Source organism: Manacus candei, unplaced genomic scaffold, assembly GCF_025592945.1.
Source record: "Manacus candei isolate 608988 ecotype Guabito, Panama unplaced genomic scaffold, ASM2559294v1 h1tg000033l, whole genome shotgun sequence".
Taxonomy (NCBI): domain Eukaryota; kingdom Metazoa; phylum Chordata; class Aves; order Passeriformes; family Pipridae; genus Manacus; species Manacus candei.
This window is the reverse complement of record NW_026138081.1, coordinates 4153028-4172805: the sequence shown is the minus strand read 5'-3', so window position 1 is coordinate 4172805 and position 19778 is coordinate 4153028. Positions and strand designations below refer to the sequence as shown.

The window sequence follows — 19778 nt, the reverse complement described above, 5'->3', positions numbered from 1 at the left end:
TAAAACCTGCAGCCTTAAGTTTATCTCAGCAAAGCTTTTTGAGGAAAATTTTTTTCCAGGTTGTTTTATACTTATCTACAGTGGTTGGAATGTGTCGTATAACAGTGGAGTTTTTCCTTTTAAGATAGGCACCAAACCCATTTCAAGGAGTGTTTCTTTTGTTCACTTTAAAAGATATGAAGACTTCTTTCAAAGAATGTGAACACATTGGTTGCACAACTTCGCAATGTACAGAAAATTATGGAATTCCATATGATGATAAAATATTAGAACTCAAAGCAAATAGATCTATTTGGGGTCATCATACAGTCTTCATTATTGTGAATAACAATGTTATGCAGAGTAAATTTGTGAGATGGAAATGAGGTCAAAGTTTCAAGGATAGTAAGTGAAACAGATTGTAACAAGCTTTCTTGAAAGGATGAAAAGAAAAATAGCTTGGCCTTGTCATTCTGTGTATCATCAGATGGCACCAGGAAAGAAACTTGAATCCAGGGACTGTCCTGTGAGGAAAATATTTATAATAGCATAAAAAAGGACCCTATGCAAAACCACGTTTGAATGATCATCCTTAGCCATTGGCATTTATGGTGGGCAGAGCTGCATGTGTCATCCTGTACATTTTTCATTCTAGGGAGATACATAGGTCTTGATGCTTTCTGCAAGTGATTCTCCAGGCCTGCAATTAAATAAATAAATAAATAGATAGATAGATAGATAAATAAATAAATAAATAAATGCCAGCCCTATATGTTCAGATGGTCAGTTATTTCAATATTTGTAAGGTTTCAGTGTGAAGTCTGTTATTTTTTAATCTGTGACATTCATTTGCCTGTCCATATATTCATGAACAGTTCCTAACAATGGATCCATTAAACGGTCATATGGGGAAGTTTTGTCATCAGAAAATACACCGATATTGCAGTGAGACATGAAAGGGCAGCTGTTTGAGGTATAGGGTCAGGTATGCCAAAACCTTGCTTCTTTTCGAAGAGTTGTCTAGTTTTAAACAGAGCTACTTTTGGTACTAAAAGTCTTGGGAAGTTTTGGAAATGTTGATGCAAATGCAGAAGATGGCTTACTTGTATGTGTGAGTTGCTCTACTTCATATATGCTCACTGACTCCCCAGTGAGTAAATGATGCACATTTTTCTCTCCAGCTGAGTGTCAAATTGAAAGGAATTATACCACCTGACCACTTATGCCCAAGTTTCATGTCTAGCACGCACCATTTATGTTGAATTTATGGCACTGCTGAATTTTTCAGAACTTCTTACAGCAGTTTTGTGTGCTTACACTGGGCTATCTTTGGTTAATAGTTTTTAATTTCTTGAGTGTCACTTCTACTTATACGGAGTTGCTCGGGTTTAACACACAGGACTACTTTCAACTTGAAAAAAATCAAATTTCACAGAAAGAAGCTTGAATTGCATTGAGCTTGATACGAAATGCTCCCCCTCCTCTGTACCCCCAGAATAGAAGGAGCTTAGCATTCTGAGAGTGGTACAAAGTGGTATTGTTTAACAGTAGCTAATTAGGATTGGATTTCATGTTGCTAAGAGCTAAGTCTTTGGTATGCGAGAGAGCCAAACAGCAAGGGCAAAGTGTAACTATTTAAGGGTGAAATTTGCTATTTAAAGGAAAATGCTCATCCTTGCCCTAGGGTTAGTTGCAATCAGGAAAGTGTTTCTGTTCCAATGACAAGATGATGGGCTGTCATGATTCCACCCAGTCAGTCCAGATCAAATGTGCTCAGGATATAAGCCAAGAGATTATTTTTTCCAACCTGCCAGCATCAAAAGCACCATCTGTGATTGATTTTGTGATAATGGTGTAAGCAGCTACTGGAAATTCAGGGCAGTTCCCAGAGATTTTGGTCTCTGAGAGGAACGAATATGAACTTTCAGGAGTAGCACAGTTGGTGCTATCCAAAACATGCTGTCTCTTCTGCAGAGGTTGTAGGACGTGACCCTGCAGAGGTTGTAAGATGTGACTCAGTCACAAATCCATGTGAACATAACCTCTTGCAAGCAGGCAGATGTTGCTTGAACCTGTGCAAGCTAAGTGATGGAAGATGTCCTGAATCCTCTCTCCTTTTACGCCTACATGGCTACAATTCACACAGTACTTTTTATGGCAGCAGGCTTACCTTAAACATAAATCTAATCAATGTAAGCCCAGATAGAAAACTGTGGGCACTGATTTCAGACAAGATTATAGAAATCTGGAGTCAGTATTCTGCATTTCTGTAAGGCTGCGGAGTGCTTTGCAGAGGGAATGTAAAGTTAGCAGTACAGGCTCAAAAGCTCTCCTAGATTTAAAAGCAAAAGCAACCCTTCCTTGTGGTAATGGTGGCATTATTTTGGTTATTAGAAGAATGACATTATAATTTTGATCCAGCACAAAAATATTTTGTTAAAGTTCTTAACTTATAAAAGGTTTAATATAAGGCTTTTTATTTCTGTGATGTCTTCTGAGAAGCTAAATAATCTTTGGGCAAATATAAATGGTAATGGCTCATGTCAATTTGCCCTTATGAGAAAAAAATCAAGGCTGAGAGGAGACAAGTGGCTTGTACAGAAACATCAGGCTTGAATTTTGACCTGTTGTAAGAGTGGAAGTGGGTCCAACTGTAATGAAAATCAGGAAAAAAAGAGCCTTAAGGTGCTTTGGAATGGGCTGCCCAGAGAGGTGGTGGATTCACCATCCCTGGAGATTTTTAAACGCAGATTGGACGTGGCACTGAGTGCCATGATCTAGTAAATGGACTGGATTTGGACCAAGGGTTGGACTCGATGATCTCGGAGGTCTTTTCCAACCCAATCGATTCTATGATTCTATGATTCTATGATTTGCGTATTTGCATCAAAGAGAAAAAGGTTCTTTGAACTAATGCCTGAACTGAATATAGCTAGTGCATGCAATCATTGACTTAGGAACACCTTTTCAAGTCCCCTACAAAGTCCCATATGTTTATCTGGTAAAACAATCCCATGGTTATCTGCTTTTTAGGAATAATTACCCAGGTGCCTGCTAAATCAAGATTATGTGTCAGCATGTGCATCCAATGTATCAGAGACATGGTCTGGGCTAAGTCTTAGCACCCCTCCCACAGAGAGCCCATAACATAACAAATTATGGCCCTTTATCCTCAGAGCTCTATCCCCATGATGCTCCCCAGGAATGGCCTGGGTGTTTGTCTGATCCAAGGTTTCTACTTATTCCAGATGAAGAAAGATCTCTATTAGGTATAATTAACAGAGCTTGTGTTTATGTCTGTCAGAGGGCAATGCCTTACTTTCCCACTGGGAAGTTTGTTTCCCTGGTAAGGTAGAAACCAGCCAAAGGCATTGCCCCCTCTCAGGACCCTCGTTTTAGGGGAATCCCCTCGGCAGACCAAACCTAACCAGGCCGGAGCCCCGCCCGCCGCGCTGCCTCCCGCCCCCAGGTGGCGCCGGAGCACAGCGCCCGGCCCTCGGCAGCGGGCGGTGCCGAGCGGGTCCTGCCGCTCCTCCGGGGGGGGGTTCACGTCTCACTACTGCTGATTTTAAAGGGAAGTCCCCGCTCCAAAAATGGTCTCTTCCACGGCTTAATTTGATGATATTCCATAGCTTTTTTTTCTGCAAGGTTTTCTTTGCAAGATACATGGCTGGTTTCTCAAAACCGCCCTGCCTTCACTGACCTGTTAACTTGCTATATCAGTCCCCATAACTCATGATTTATGTAATAGCTGATATTATGATTATATAATTGGAATAGCCCAATAGGAATTCCACGCTGCCATGAGTACACTTAGTGCTGTAACATATGAGCCGCTTTGCAGTTATACAGATAATGTGTGATATGTATGCAGCGGAGGTACATTATTATACATAAATGCAAACACAGATACATAAAATTATCAGTATATTTTATAATAGCTGCAAATGTTAAAGACACTTCTGACAAAAAGAAAACCCCAAAAGGGAAAGGTTGGATTGAACACCCCCAATTTAGATACCTAGAGCAAGCCCTTGCCTGTGGGACTGTGGTGCCCATGCCTTGGGCAGCCAGGAAGGTGTGGCTGAGATCTCTGCAGTGCAGAGGGGGCCCAAGGCACCCACTAACCCCCTCGGTGGCTCCTCAGATGAGCTTCTTTTAATTCTTGTTCTCCTCCTCCTTCTGGTCCAGAAAAATGTCCCCGAAGTTTCACTCACCTGCTGTGAATGAAACTGCCATCATGACAGCCAAGTGCAAATCCTTCTCCTGCTCCTGGACTGGTGTCTCCAGAATGGCTGGGGAACTCACATTTCATAGCCAACTGAGCATTTGCAGGCTGAGTTCTGACCTCCTACTGTGTGCAATTAACACTAATTAAACAAATAATTAAAAATTACCCATGACATTCTCTGCAGAAGGTCCTAACTCAGTTTTGTGTTTGAGCTGCTCGAGCTGTTTTAATTAAGCTGTCTGTCTAGAGCTGCATCCTGGCATGGGCTTCTGAGGGTGCAAGGAGACACAGTACTCGTTTACACCAGGACTGACATTACAGGGCTGCCCCAGAGCAGGGGAGGCAATCACGGACAGAGGGAGAGGCCAGGCAATGACCTCAACTTCAGAAGCTCCTTTGCAGACTCACAGAATTCTGGGCAAGGGAGCACAGCACAAGGAAATCAGTGGGAGTCTCTTACATCTCTTACATGCAGTCAGTGCAATGAAATCCAAGCACCACTGAAATCTACAGTTAAGGTGCCATTTCTCTTACAAGGATTTCTGCCTCAGACAGCACATAAAGACGAGTACTATATCAATCCCTGAGCATCCCAAGGAATGTTCATTGATAGGAAATTACAAAATTTAAAAAAAAAAAAATTAAGATAATATTTTCAAAAACAGCACCTTTTCCAGATCACCCTGTTGCAGGCACCCTGAAATGGGTTTTCAGAGATACCCAACCCTTGAATTTCCCAGCACCTTTGAAACCAAGCCAGGAACATTTTGCCCAGAGGCAGAGGCACACAAAATTAGATGCATGTTGGCTGTATTTGAAAGCCATATTATCCTTTATAACTTTTACCCCTCCCCTTCTCCAGAATTTTCTGGAAACTGTAAACTGCATCACAAAAATGATGCAGATCGGAAAAGCTACCCATCCACCCATTCCCTCCATGTCCTTTCATCCAGGCAGCTGTGCTGTTTGGCAGTTGTTGCTGCATGCAAGGGGGTGGGTGGGGGTATCAGACAGGCAGGCACCTCCAAACTGCATGGGGAAAGAGTGTGCTCGTTAATCCTTACTGCTTCTGTAATGAAGCCGAGGGCAGGGTGAGACTTTGAGGGCAGTGGCTGAAGTCTTGGTGGCATGATACTGTGGTGGTAAGACTGTGAATTTGTTCTTGCATTTGGATAGTTTCTCTCTATGACCAAGAAGAAGGGTTCGAGATTTGGCCATGTGCTTTCAGACCTGACAGGAGACAGGGCAGAGTGCAGGTTTTCTCTTTAGGTTGACAGGTATGTCACAGAATCATACAATCATAGAATCAACTGGGTTGGAAAGGACCTCTGAGATCATACCTGTGTATGTGCTTGCATGCTGGGCCCTGTTGTGGTACATCTTGGGCTCCTCATCAGCACTTCCTGCTAACTCCATCCAATCCAAATACTATCAGAGACTGCTCGTTTGGGCTGCCTGCTGACATCATTTGCCAGTGCTGTCCATTAAAATTAATTTGAAATACCATTTGAACCTGCCTATGGCAGCTTGTGATACCTACAAGTGGGAGCTACTGCTTTGAGCTCTTTGGGAAGGATACAAAAATGCTTTCTTTGACAACTTGGGGAGGTAGGGAGGCAAGTCCCAGAACTGATCCCAGAATTCAGTTGACAGTATGAAAGTGAGGTTGTTTCCCCTCCCCAGGCATATGCACTATCACATTATGTTATCTGTCTTCCAAAAGAGATCTGTACTTTTCTGCTGGTTTGTTGGATCACCATGGAAACTGCCAGGAACAGAGTCATGCCAGGGAAGCTCAGCAACTGTTGCTCTGAGAGTGCATTGTCCGGGGGTCTCATCTGTAGAGAGAGAGAACCCTCTCCAAGGCTCCTTCCCTGGAAGTGACCCATCCTGGGAGAAGCAGGTAGAGGGATCTGTGTGGGGCTCTTGACATTTCCACTCTCCATGTGGAAGTGAAATAATTCCTTCCTTTATGCAATGCCTTGACAAACCTGAAAGATCCCAGAGCAGAGATCACAAACATCTGGAAGCTGTGTGCCTGGCTCTGGTGTGAGACCAGGAACAGAGCCAAAAACCTCTCCAGCTAATGCAGCCTGCCTCCTGCTCTCCATGGACAGCCTGCTCCCTGGTTTCAGCAACATAGGCTCTGCAAGTAGGAGTCCTGGGGCAGGGAACTGTGTTCCTCTCCACACCCCATCCTGACATCTGGCAGCTGTAGGCATGACTTCAGTGCAAGACTTGGAACACAGCCAAAACCCTTCCCACAGACTAGCGCCATCTTTTACTAGTGTCTTCTGTCCCCCACTCCCAGCCAGTACAGGCCACCCTACTGGTCATGGAGATACAGGGATCCTCCATCAGAGGCTGTCTTTTGCAGCCTCTCCTGCTCTGACCACAGAGCTGCCCCAGGTGCCCAACAAAGTTCTTGGATCAGCACCCCAGCAGAGGGCAAGCTGGGACCTGCTTTCCTCTTTACTGAGAGTATTGATTTAACAATCTTTGAAATGGTATTTCCCCTAGCTCTGCCATGGACAAGGACAACACCTTCTCCTGGCCTACCCAAGCCTCTTCCATCCAGCAACTCTTTTCACAAACTCTAGTGAGGATCAGACACACGAGTTCACTCCCCATGATCTCTTCATGTCTAGGTTTTTGTGCTGAGAAGCTATTTGCAGTGATGGGTCAATGCAGAACTGTAATGAACAACAGCAGTAATACGGGTCTATGCTATACCATGGAGCTCCTCTGGTGACCTGCAGCACCCGCTATTGCCTCCTCAGCACTCACTCCTTACAAACATGTGCCTCAGACAGGTGATGTTTAAGAACTGGGCTGAGATGACCAGTCTGTCCATACAGCAGTCACTGCTGCTGCATGTCAGAGGGTAGCTGACCAGAGGATATTTCTTTTACTTGGCTTGAATTCAAACCAGTAATCTATAATCAGTTCCTTGCTCCCCCATGTTGTTTGGGTCTCTTTCTCTGGTGCAGCTTTTTGCACTGTGCTTCCAGAGACAACTCTGTAGACAGGTATTTGCCTATTTACATTTCACAGGATACCTGGGGAAGCAAAATTACCATAGGCTGCTGCCTACTTTGCCCGAGCTTCCCTCTCTCTGGAAAGGGAAAGACCTGTTGCTGCCTCTCAAGGAAGGGCTGAGGGATATGGACTCTCTCTCTTGCAGCAGAACTGTGGCCATCCCTCACATCACCGGGGCTGCCAGAGCCACAGGTGCAACGCTCCAGGGCTCTTCACGATTCCTTCCAGCACCTTGTCACAGCTCCACCACCCTCTTTCAATGCCTCCTTTACCTCAGCATGAGCAGCCAGGCCCCTCAACCTTAGGGCAACAACATTCAGTTTTGTGAGTGTTGTTCAGCCATCTCTGTCTGCATAGTTGCAGCATCTGGACGTGACACAGTTTACCTGTGACATTCATCATGTACAGCACCAGTTGCACAGCAGTTACTGCTGTAGGCTGTAGACTCAGAAACAGATTCAAAGAGTGCTGTGGTATGTGGGAACGTTTTGGGCTGCATACCAGCCAATGCCAGGCACAAAAAGACCACACAAAACAAATATACTTGCAAGGACTGTTTTCCTTCTCCTCAGCTTGAAGACTCCCACATGCCATCCTTCTTTCTTCCCCACTCTGAAACAGGAGTTGAACAGGTACACACCAACATGCTGATAACAATCCCAAACTGACTTTTTAAGCACCAGTTGTCTAATCTATGTTCTAGATAAACCAATGAGAATACGGGCACTAGAAAACATTAATTATTGTGAGAGATGTTATATCTCCGTATTTTTATAGAAGAGAGAGTTAAATTTTTTATCACAGGCTGCTTTAATGATAGTTGATGGCTTCTTATTCTATCAGGAAAAGACATAATGAAATCTGGTATGTGGAAGCCGAAACTGGAGAAATCCAGAGATGAAGCAAGGAGAGAGCTATTAATACTGAGAATAACACTGAAGTTGCCCCTGGGATGACTCCCTAAGGAAAATGGGAATTTTCCATTGTTTTGCTCCGTGCCAGTCAAGACTGTATATATAAAACATATGCTCTTGCTCAAATTCTGGCTTGAATAGTAGACATAAGTGTCTTTGTGTGTGAAGTGTGACAAGATGACCATAATGCAATCAAAACCAGCTGACAAAGTACCTGAGGGCAATGGTTTCCTGGCCCTCCCACTGGGTCCTCCCACGAGCAACTAGTTTGCAGTGAGGTGATCCACAGCTGCCAGTCTCTTATTTTTCTGCTGCTTGAGCTTGTCATTGCTGATTAGAAGGGAAGCAAGGCAGGGGGTTGCAAGTCTGTGTTCTGTCTGTCAGCACACTGCAAGCCCAGGAGAAAGAGAGTAAAGGAATTAGGCACAAAGGCTATTTTCAGCATCTTGAAGCTTGTAACATCAGTGGAATTCAGAGAACTAGTATGAAGCCTAAGTTGCCGGTGGAGAGAGATAAGTACCTCAAACACATGTTTCAAGGTCCTGTCTTGTTTTTGTGCAAGTTTTTTCCCACATAGGATTGAGCCTTCTGTGGAGCTCTGACGCATGGACTTTTGGTCTGGCTGGTGTCCTTGCCCCGTTGGTAAGTTTTCAGCAGTGCTGTGTCTGGAACGCAATGCTCTCTCCCACCTGCAGAACTGTGACAATTTTGCTTACTAAGAGAAAGAGTTTCTTCTGCTCTCATCTTCTGACATCTCGTTCTCATTTATCTCTTTGTCCTTCTATTTCGGTATCTTGGATATGGTCCTCTTAACAGAGCAGCCTGTGCTTGAGTTGTGATAATGATAGTCTAACAGTACTAGTTCTCTTGGATCTGCCAGTGAATTTGTTTTGTTAGTAAGATATTTGCTGTTTATAGTAAATTTTATTTTTTGCTGAATGATTTGTCTGCAAATTGGAAAGACCTGATATACAGTGCTTGAGCAGCCATATTAAAGATAACTGCCGAGGGAAATCACTTGGGAACAATGAGATACTACTTGCTCTTCTTACAACCTTCTCCATCTGAACTCCAAACTACTTTTCTATTTGCATTGTTTAATGGAAGCCACAATTTTATTTTTTTAATAATAATTTTTAAAAATACTTTAACAGAAGCAACAGAAGACATAAGGAGGCACGGCTTTGAAGAATAATTGCATTAAATACACAGCAGCAGGTTGTGTGAGTGCCGATGTGGTTCTGGGCCTCCAGGGGTTAAAGCAAGGTGTGTGTGCAGGCAATTCTTGGGGAGGTACTTTGTATAAAGTTCAGTGGCTGAGGAATGTCCTGGCAGTCAAGCTTCATTGCCTGGGAAAAACACAAGGCCAGATTGACATTTCAGTAAGTGATATGATCTGGTTGGCTTTGCTGGTGCAAATGAGAGAACTTGACCAGTGCCTTTAAAGGAAGAATAAAAATACCTCATAAAATTCAGATTAAGAAGTACTGTGTTTGCATGCTGTGGCTGAAAGGAGCAGGAATAGGATGGGGAACATGAAGGGAATAGTTGCTTTTCCCACTTTGTCTTTGGTCAGCCTCAATTCAGGAGGGGATTCTGTAAAGGGTGAAGTTAGCTTTTGCCCTCTGAAATACCTAAAGGGAGATACAATTTGTGCTGCTTCTGGTTATTTATTACAATTCTTTGATAACTGGGAATAATGATTGATACAGGCTCACACTCAACACACAGACTGTAGGCAACTGGAGTCCCTTCTACTGGGAATTGACAGAGAAATCTCTTTGGGTGATACTGTCCCAACAGCCAGCTCCATCTCTGGCTATATTCCTGCCTGTCCTTGCTCAGCTGGCCAAATGAGAGATCTCCTCACCAGATGCCTATTTCTTTTCAGTTCTTTGCCTGTCTCCATTTGGCTCTCCAGCCACCTCTTTGTAGTGCTATCCTGCTCTATGCCTGAACCAGCTCTATAATGTATGCTTTGTCTTTTAGCTAGAAAGGAACAGGCAACTTCATTCAACCAAATTCCCATGAAACTGGAAATTGATGAGAAATCTAAACCGAAACCATCTTTAGGAAACTGCAGCGTCCTCAGAGTCTTTGGAAATCTGACTATTTATTTGGATAATGAGGTGTAGATTTCAGAGTCTGCCTTTATTCACTCCAGTGTCCAAATCTTGACCTTATGTTTTTAGTTATATTTTTATATTTTAACCATTTATTCACTTCAATCTTTTCATTTGTGCACACAGTAAGTGATTTGATACCCACTGTTTCTCTGCTGAGACATCAACACGAGGAAAGAATTTACAATGCAAGTTTAATAAACAGAACAATTATGATCTTGTTTAACCAGGACTAGTGAATAGTGTTGCTTACTGTACTAGGAGATACTTTTGTTCAGTTCTCCTGCCTCTTCCTCCACAGGTTGTTGAAGCCTGTTTATTTCAGCCTGCCTTGTTTTGCGAGAGCTCATTTGCTTGAGCTCTCAACAGGAGCCGAGGTACAGTTTCAGAGCATTCATGGATCTCTCATAATCGTTCAAGACATCATCATTCTGGTGCAGCCCTTCCCCAACAGGCAGCGAGATTACCAGGTCTTTGTATAGCACACGTAATATAAATTCTGGTAAGTCACTGTGTATTCATGTAAGGGATTGCTGCATGTGAAGTAGCTCTATACGTGGTGGCCTGATGACTGAATAAAATGTTCTGTGTGCTGGCAGCTATCATTAGAAATGCTTGTGGCCCTGGACCTGTTCGTTTGAGCCATTTCATATGGGAGATGGCACAAGTACGTGGGGCAGGATGGTGTCCTCTGGTCAGGAGAGGCGTCATTACATTACTTAGATTTTAATCTCTATCCCGGCACCAGCCTCATGCCCTGGGACTGCCTACAAGCAGTGAAGGGAGCTTCGGCTGGAGCCTGGAACGAGCCACCAGCCCCTCACGGCTGCAGCGGACGGTGAGGGCAGCGTGCTGCTGTGGATGCCAGCTGCCTGCCCGGCCGCTCCACGAAAAAACACCACAACTCTGGCGGTCTGTTTGGGAACATCGGCTCCGAGGGCTGGAAGGTAACTGCAAAGGGGATCTCCGGAGACTCGGTGGCAGCCCCTGAGGGTGCAGGGTGGGCGGAGAGGAGGATGTCTCCGCCCGCGGCAGAGCGTGGCTGCCGCTCTTCTCCTCTGGGCCGGGCTGCCCCGGCACCCGGCGCCGCCCGCCCCACCTGCCTCACCGCCGAGCCCGAGAAGGGGTTAAAAGCCCGGGGCGGGTGATGTCAGTTCCTGCGCTCCTCGGGAGGGCCGGCTCTGATATTTGAGCCGGGCTCTCCCGTTCGAGGGAAACCAAGGAGGGAATGGCAAAGTGCTGAATGGGACAGGAGTCGTGCCGGGCACCTGCCTGCCGCCCTGCGCCGCGCAGCCGCCGCGCCCAGGGCCAGCCCCGCGGGCCGGGAGCCCCGGGAGGCGCCGGCTGCGCCCGCCAGCGCCCTGCCCGCCGGCACGGACCCCGCGCCGGCCAAGGTGAGAGCGGGCGGGGGGCGCCCCGGGCGGGGAGGGGGCGGCCGAGTGCTCTGGAGGGCCGGTCTGTGCGGGGCTGGCTGTCACAGCCTTTCTTCCCCTTCTTGTCTTTCTTCGAAGGTGATGGTAAGGGGACTGGCGGGAGCGTTCTGGAGGTGATGTTGTGTCATCTCTGTTAACCGAGGTTTGCCTTCGGGTCTGGGACTTTGGCCCTGAAGAGGCGTGGAAGAGATGGGGGGAGGAATGGCCACACGAGGGGGAAAACGCAGCCCAAGTGTAAATGTGTATGAGTCCTGCGGTTTCTTCTGCCTTTCTGGTAAGGTTCGGTGTACGGGGCAAGACCTCCGCAGGTAAAATGGCACAACTGGGAGCCCCTGTTCCTGCCTCCTGGCACTCTTAGTAGCCAAGCCACCTGCACTAATGTAGAGGGGAAATTATTCCCCGCTCTCCACTCCCCGGCTCGTGACAAGCCCTGGCCTTCTCACGGCTTTTTGTGTTATTTTTTTTTTTTTACCCCTCCATGCTCTGCACATCCCAGGCCGCATTCCTGAACGGGAAATGACTGTGTGGCTGAACAATTCCAATGGCCTCAGGGCTAAAAAGCTGGGGGGTGAAACTGGTTATGAAGTGGAAAATGAGGTGGCTGTGGACAGGGAGTTGATTAATAGTACGGGACTTCTCCACTGAGTTTTGCCCATACTGCTGACCCCTTTGGTGCTGATGCAGTGACACGGGAGGAAACCTCTCTCCCTTCATGTGTTACATTTATCACATTTCTACTGATTCTTTTATAGTAAGATGGTAGCTAAAAGTTAGACCAGTATTCAGGTCTGGTGTTCAGGCAGGGTCTGGTGCATATTACTGGCAGGTGCTCAGAACTGCAGTCCTCCTGTGCTGACTGAATCCCCTATGACAGCCTGGATAAACTGATTGCTGAGCTGAGGAGACATTTGAAATATGGAAATAGTGTTTCACTTGTCTTCTTTGTTTGCACTGAATGAACAAAGTGCAAACACTTTACTTGCATTTATATCTGCAACTGAAAGTCTTCATGTTGATTAATTGCTTTTATTCTTAAAGGGCATTTCAGATGGAAATATACAAAGTCTCTGAAGTGTTGTGAATTCTAGTCTGGATCCACCTACATCTGGGAAATCACTTGATCCTGGTCTAAAAACAAACAAATAAAAAAACCCAAAGCTCAGAAAAACCTCAAAACCCCAAAAAACAACCATGTGACATCTTGTTATAAATTTTAGCTTCATCAGAATTACAACTGGATATGGGCACTCCAAGTAAATATTTATTTTGTATATTACTTTTAGTGTCAGAACTGTCTCTGATGTTGGTCGAAACAGACAGATATATGCATGAGACTTATAGTTTTGACTGCATTTAGCACTTGGCTCAGTCGTTTCCCCCCCCAGTGAGTTCTAAGGACTTCGTAGCTCCCATTATCTTCACTGGCAGTTTAATATGTTTGATGCTTAGAACTGAAAATCAAGTTGCTCTTTAAGAAGCAGCTGTATGCATTTAAGAATTAAGTTTTGAAAATCTCAGCTTGTTTGAAAAAAATGTCTGCTTCCTATTTTCCAAGTTCCTAAAGTAAGAGTACTGCATTTGAAAATATCTGACTCCCAACTTATTCATATGTCTAGGGGAAAAAAGAATCAATTTTATATGAATGTATAACCATAAATATATAAATATGGTTTAGATAACCATATAAATTCTTTATCAGATATGAAAAGGACCAGTATCTGGGAAGGCAGGGGAATCAAAGAATGTAGTGAATAAAGACTGTTAAGAACTATGAAAAAAGGCATGTGAAATGGCAGATCCAATAGAAAGGATTTAAAGTCAGTCTATCAAAATAAAGTTGATACTGTAATTCAGAGAGTGAGGCAAACTGCTTACATTCAGGAGAATGGGGGAGCAGGAACAATGTATTTTAACAGTAAAAGAAATTTCAGAATAAATTTTGTAAATAAAGTTATAATTTAGGAGTAAGTATCAGACATTGTGATACAAAATCTTTCTCTGAAAAAGCATAAGGTTTTTGCTAGAGGGGAAAAGCTGTAATTCTAGTCTCTAGCCTTCAGAAATAATTTGGTATGATGACACATGGGGAAGTTATTAGCTTAAGTGGAGGAGATGGGGATTAATAGAAGAATGGTAAGATAGACAAATGAGAAAAGAGAATGTGACAACACAGTGGTGAAGAAGGGTCTATTAGATGGTAGGTATTTTACTAGAAGAGTTCACTGACAGAGGGGATTAATCTAATGACTCAAAGTAAAATTGTGCGTTAGAAGTAGTAATAAAGTGGGCATAAAACCCGGAAGAGCACTCTTTAAAATCAGCAGAGGAGGAAAAGATATGGTTATACTAATCAATCACAGGGTAACCATGGGCCTGTTGAATTTTGCGATCAGAGTTGATAAGGTTGGAAGGGACCACAGTGGGTCATCTGGTCTGATCTCCCTGCTCAAGCGAGGTCATTCTATAGCACATTACACAGGGTTGCATCCAGATGGTTCTTCAATATCTCCAGTGGGGGAGACTCCACACAGTAAAGAAATTTTTCCTCATGTCTATCTGGAACTTCCTGTGCATCAGTTTCTGCCCATTGTCTCTTGTCCTGTTGTGTGATACCACAATGGCCAGTAGTACAGAGAATATCGATCTTTTGGAGATCTGACTCAGACATGAGCTTTATTAATCTGTTCTAGTGCCATTGTAATTACCCTCCTGCACTCTGAAGTCTGGCATTTGCAAAGGAAAAGCCAGCTGAGAGTCTTCTGCTCCAGTTGTGTCAATTTGTCTGTGAATGTCGACCACCAGTATAATATGGTGGAAAGTGCTAAATGCCTTTACACAAGGCTTTGGTGTGGGTGCATGCTGCCTTTCAGATGCAGTTGTGGTCACCCATGACTGTGAAGGGGAGGGAGAAAGATAAAACCTGGCCCTTTTATATGATGTGGTCTGAAGCTGGAACAGATGCAGAGCGAGAGTGGTGAGCTTTTCTTAGGAGACTAGAGGAGCCCCTTATCTCTAGCCTTGCAAAATCAGGTCTCTAATGGGAAGCTTTTGATATCTACAAACACATCAAGGGGTAAATATGAGGAAGGGGAAAAAACTAACTAAGCTGAAGGGCACTAATCTACAGGAATTAACAGATACAGGCTGATTATGATTATATTTATGCTGGTAACTGGAAGGCAGCTCGTTAGAGGGGTGAGGTTCTAGAACAACAGGAACAGTGGGAGCAAAACTGCATACACAGTTCCAGGGTAGAGAGTGTTCATTTATGAAAGGGATTATATGATGCAGTTGTCCATAGTGATAAGGAATGAGGTGTAATTATTCAGGATATCTATCCCAGTCTTAGACTTCCTATTCAGAATAGGATATTTTAGTTCAACCAAAAGTTATGGACTATATGGGAAAATTACTTTTGCTCTGGCATAAGCTGTGTGGTACATCAGTTTCATTTTGCTTTGTGCCCTTACAGTTCATCCCATTCATTTGTATGTCCTTTTTGAACTTAAACTTTATGAATAAAGACTAAAATCTCTTTATACTTGTATGAAAGAGAACAAAATTTCATTTGAGAGCTGAATTGTTATGTACAAAACAGAGTTAGCTGTAAACAAACTTATGGTGATGTAGCATCCTTCCATGACTTAATGCCCTCTTTTGGCTTGGGAAAGACTATTGATAGCAATACCTTAGAGGGAAACCAGACAGTGTTGTGATGTGTACCAAAGGTAACCTGGTTAAATGCATGGCAAGGAGCTAGGGCTAGAGATTAGGTCAATGTGCTGGACGGGCTGTGGAAAAGGATGGCCTTTGTTTCTGTAAAACTGTAAGTGTGCTGCTTGTAGAATAGTGGTTTTCTTTCCCATTGCAGAATGTTTTCAGTGATGCAGTGCTGGACACATGAGTGTGCCTTTGCCTTGTTTTACTTAAACCTGCCTTCTGACCTGGAATAGTGTTCCATAATTCATTGGAAAGGTAGGCAACTTGCTGTCTGGGAAACTTTCTATTACTGAACAAAGCAACCTGTCCATAAAATAACTTGCAGGTAGTGTTTGTAGCTAAAGGGTATAAAATGTGTCTTCCTTAACTTGGAACATCAGAGATATAGCTGAATAGAGTGGCTTCCTGTGTTATGTATACTCACACTATTATATATTCTCAGGGTAACTTGAATCTCAAGTCTTAGGAGCAAACGACAAGTGGGTACAACTAGAGGGACATCTTAAACTTTTCCACTCTGCAAAGGCAGATGTAAAGACAATGAAGCTGAGTGACTTCATTGCTCTCTCTCAAGTCTTGGTCTGTTCCTTGGTCTGTCACAGCCTGGGACTTGCAAGTTTGTCTATGAGCAGGTGAGAAGCTCCTTTAACAAGGATTTAATTGTTTTGATGAAGTTGAGCTAATAGCTGTTCTGGCTATGTAAACATTCATTATTGTAGAATAATACAGCTGGCTGCTGGACTACACACACTGAGTTGATCTTAAAAACCTTTTTGTTCACAAATGCCTTATTATTCCACCCGAAGTCTGGAAACATGGGGGCCTTGCACTCCACACCAAATTTTGCGAGTTTGTGGTGCGCTGTTGGGAACTAGGCGAACTACCATCAGACCTACGTGATGCAGTCATCATCACCTTGTATAAGAAGAAAGGAATTAAATCAGATTGCTCAAATTACTGTAGTATTACTCTGCTCTCCATTGCTGGCAAAATCCTGGCAAGAATACTCTTGAACAGACTAATACCCGCTATAGCAGAAGGAATTCTACTTGAAAGTCAGTGTGGTTTCAGAGCCAACAGGAGTACCACAGACATGGTGTTTGTTCTCAGACAACTGCAAGAGAAGTGTAGGGAACAGAACAAAGGTACCATACTGGTACAAAGAAGCCAGAAGTAAAGCTACTAATGTCTGGGTAGAAGCTGAACAAGACTGTAAGGGTAGCAGTAAGGCTGTTTCTGGAATATACAGTATGATGCATTAGTAAATTATTTACTCACTCTACAGGTAAAAGTTTATCCATTAAGAGTAACCTCTGGCAGAGGGCAATATCGATAACTCAGGATAGTACCACTTCATCTTCTGCTTGGGGAAGAAATGACCTTTGTTACCAGTTCTGTAAGATGGACCAAGGAAGACTAGACACAGAGGGTGATAAGTTTGTCTTTCTAAAATACATATTTTTTTTTTCCTTTCTATATTGTAGGTTTTTTGGAGCACCTCAGATGACGTCCTAAATGGGTGATTAACTTCACAATGGCAGAACTCACACTAGAAAATGGCAGCTGTATGGACTGGCAAAAGCGATGCCTTGCGTTGGAGTCCCAGCTCTTCAAATTCCGCTTGCAGGCAAGCAAGATCCGAGAGCTGTTAGCTGAGAAGGTGAGGCAGTGGTGATGACTTCTACTTTGCAATAAGTTATGACATGAAAGCAAAAAGTCTGTAAGTGCTGAGCTATCCAACACAACTGTTACTTGCAGTAACGTTTTCTTTCTTGATTACAGTACGTTTTTGCACTCTGCTTATTACTCAAGATGCAGAGACGTGCCTGTCTGAGTGGTGAAGGTGGCATTAGTGAAAATAAGAATTTGGCCTTGTTTACTGCAAAATCACCAAGTATTTGGACTCTGGTGGAAAACAGTATATCAGCAAGATTCTGGATATCTAAAGTGACTGAGGCAGCTGCAGAGCAAAGATGGATGCTGTGGGTTAGAACATCAGTATTGGGACTTGGCTGGCAACAGAAAAGCTTATAGGAGTGCAAATTATGCTATAATGTTAAAAAACTAGACAAAGGTACATGTATTGCCATAGTGTTAGAATAACATTTTATATCCAGTCAAAACATTCTGGGGATGCTGAGGAGCAGGGCCAGATATTTCGAGATCTTAATATTAGAAACTTGCTTAGCATCTGTGGTTTTAGAGGCATCTCCTACTAATCTCTTTCAAGTGTACTCAGTGAATTTGTTTACATCCTAGGGGAGAGGACTGGCAAGATTTGAGGGTTTTGTTGGAGTTTTCTCTTTTGTTTGTTTTCATCATGGTGTGAATGTTTTGTGTTTTTTCTTTACCTTAGATTGAGTTGTTTTTCAATTTGAATTAAAGCTTTTTCACTAAATTTGTATAAAATCCAAGTTTGTATGTTGCTGTGGGGTTCCTTCTTTTTTTTCCTAAATGTGGCTTACATTATTACAGTCCAGTCCAAGATTGCTCAGATATTGCTCAAATATTTACTGTTGGAAAGTGAGAACAGATTCTTTCAGTCACAGTTTACTAATGATATTAAAATCTGTACAACTAGCTGCAGTTTACTGTACCTGATGACAGATTCGTTTTGAACTCACTTTTGCCCTATTTTGTATTACGTAAGTTCTGTGTGTATATTCTTGTTTGTTGATTTTGGATGTAAAAACATCAAAATGTCAGCTACTTCAGAGTGGAGTAATTTTCATCCTTGCTTTCACTGTAATTACATTTTTAGTAATGCCGTATAGTGTATGAGACATTCATTCTAACCATCATATTTTAATAAATTATGCAATTTTAATCACCCTTTTCATCTCTTCAAGGTAGCTTCTGAGGTGGACCTTGGTGATTACTTACCTTGAAAAACACTGAAAGTAGTTGTAAAGTCCATTTAGATAAAGGCACATTAAAAAAATAATTTATAGATGTGGCCCAGGTCTGGTAAAGAGAATCAGTATTCATTTGGTGTGTTATGGAATCTGTGTCCTTGTGCTTTCTTAATATCTGTTTTGAGAAGCTTTCTGACTACCCACACACAAAACAAACCTACGTAGAAGACTTTCTTTCTGGAGAACAGACTTGCTAGATATCTTTTGACTATTTCTTTAGGGAGGGGCTCCATGGCAGAGAATGAAATTTTCATCTTCTTCAGGGGGCTCCTCAAGGAAGGGACCTGACTGCCATTAATCCAGCCTCTCAGTCAAAGCGATGTTCTCTTTGTTAAAATTAAGGAGTAGCTTGGTTCAGTGATCAGGTTATTCTATAACTACCTGTACAGAACTGTTGTAGGCTTACTTGAAGGTTCAAAGAGCTAGCAGGCTTGCAGTTCACTGAATGTCATGTGGGAAGGGGAGAGCCTCGGACACTGTGGGGCAGCTCCAGCAGGCCCTCCTGCTGCACGTGGACTCAAGGCACCAGAGCAGTTGCTCCGCCCACAGTGCTCATGCTGAACACTGTTGTTGGGAAGTGTCCTCTGCCTCAGGTTCCCAAGTGGTCTGTAACAACTTGCTCAGAGATCCTCCTTCCCTTCTCAGTCACCACAGGGCTCCCCAGCACTCACAGCAACAGGGGCTTGTATCTGTGCTGCATCCTTCTCCCGCTCAGGAGGCCAGTGATGCAAAACTGAAGGAGGTACATGGTTTACGATAGTGATGCCAGCTTCAGGGATTTTTATCACAGATTTTTATAGCAACTGTGATTTTTAATCTTTTTTTCTCACTGTTCTATCTGAGAGAATCAAGAGATTCAGACTTATTTGAGAGTACTGCATTTCAGAAAAGGTTTTTTGAGGTAGTGTGGGGGGATGACTTTGGAAAAGTATGTAGTGGGCACAGTTTGAATCTGTGTTGCCAACCTGTGGTGAACATTGTCCTGAGATCCTCCCAATATGGTTTGTAGCAACAGGAAAATTATTTTTTAAAAAAGTGATTTAGATGGTGAAAGTGAAGAACAATGTTAACAGTGGTGTGATACTTGCTCACCAGCCAGGTTGTCTCAAGAGTTTGGAAGTTACTGATTGAAAGGCTTGGAAACCTGATCCCCCACATTTTAAATTATTCTTTGTAACTAATTTTATTACTTAAAGACAAGTTTTACTATTTTAACTCAAAAAAAACCCCTACCACTCACGCCTGGCATTGGTAGTACAATGTGTTCCAACAGTTTAAGTACTTGAGATTTTTAAAATCCTCTTAGATTGAATAATCTAGATCGCAGTTCAGAACATGAGGAATTTAAAACCCAGTGGTTTAACTGCCAGTGCCCTAGTTCACATGGTGTGAACTTCCACGTTGATAGCCTGGTCTCAGCTATC

The 19778-nt window shown here is 43.3% G+C and overlaps 1 protein-coding gene across 7 annotated transcripts in view; it reads left to right on the top strand.

Moving 5' to 3' along the window:
* Positions 1-8513: 8513 nt before the first annotated feature.
* The window catches only part of PLEKHH1 (pleckstrin homology, MyTH4 and FERM domain containing H1), a 54548-nt gene continuing 43283 nt past the window's right edge, over positions 8514-19778 (top strand). The window contains exons 1-4 of one of the 7 annotated variants that reach the window (XM_051791370.1): positions 8514-8805; positions 10588-11680; positions 11798-11993; positions 16924-17099. In XM_051791370.1, coding sequence (XP_051647330.1) covers positions 16974-17099 — 126 coding nt within the window. In that variant the 5' untranslated portion in view covers positions 8514-8805; positions 10588-11680; positions 11798-11993; positions 16924-16973. Of the gene's footprint in view, positions 8806-10587; positions 11681-11797; positions 11994-13803; positions 15695-15881; positions 16072-16655; positions 16836-16923; positions 17100-19778 lie in introns of those variants that run through there. The other 6 variants (XM_051791372.1, XM_051791371.1, XM_051791369.1 and 3 more) reach the window with 6 other exon arrangements.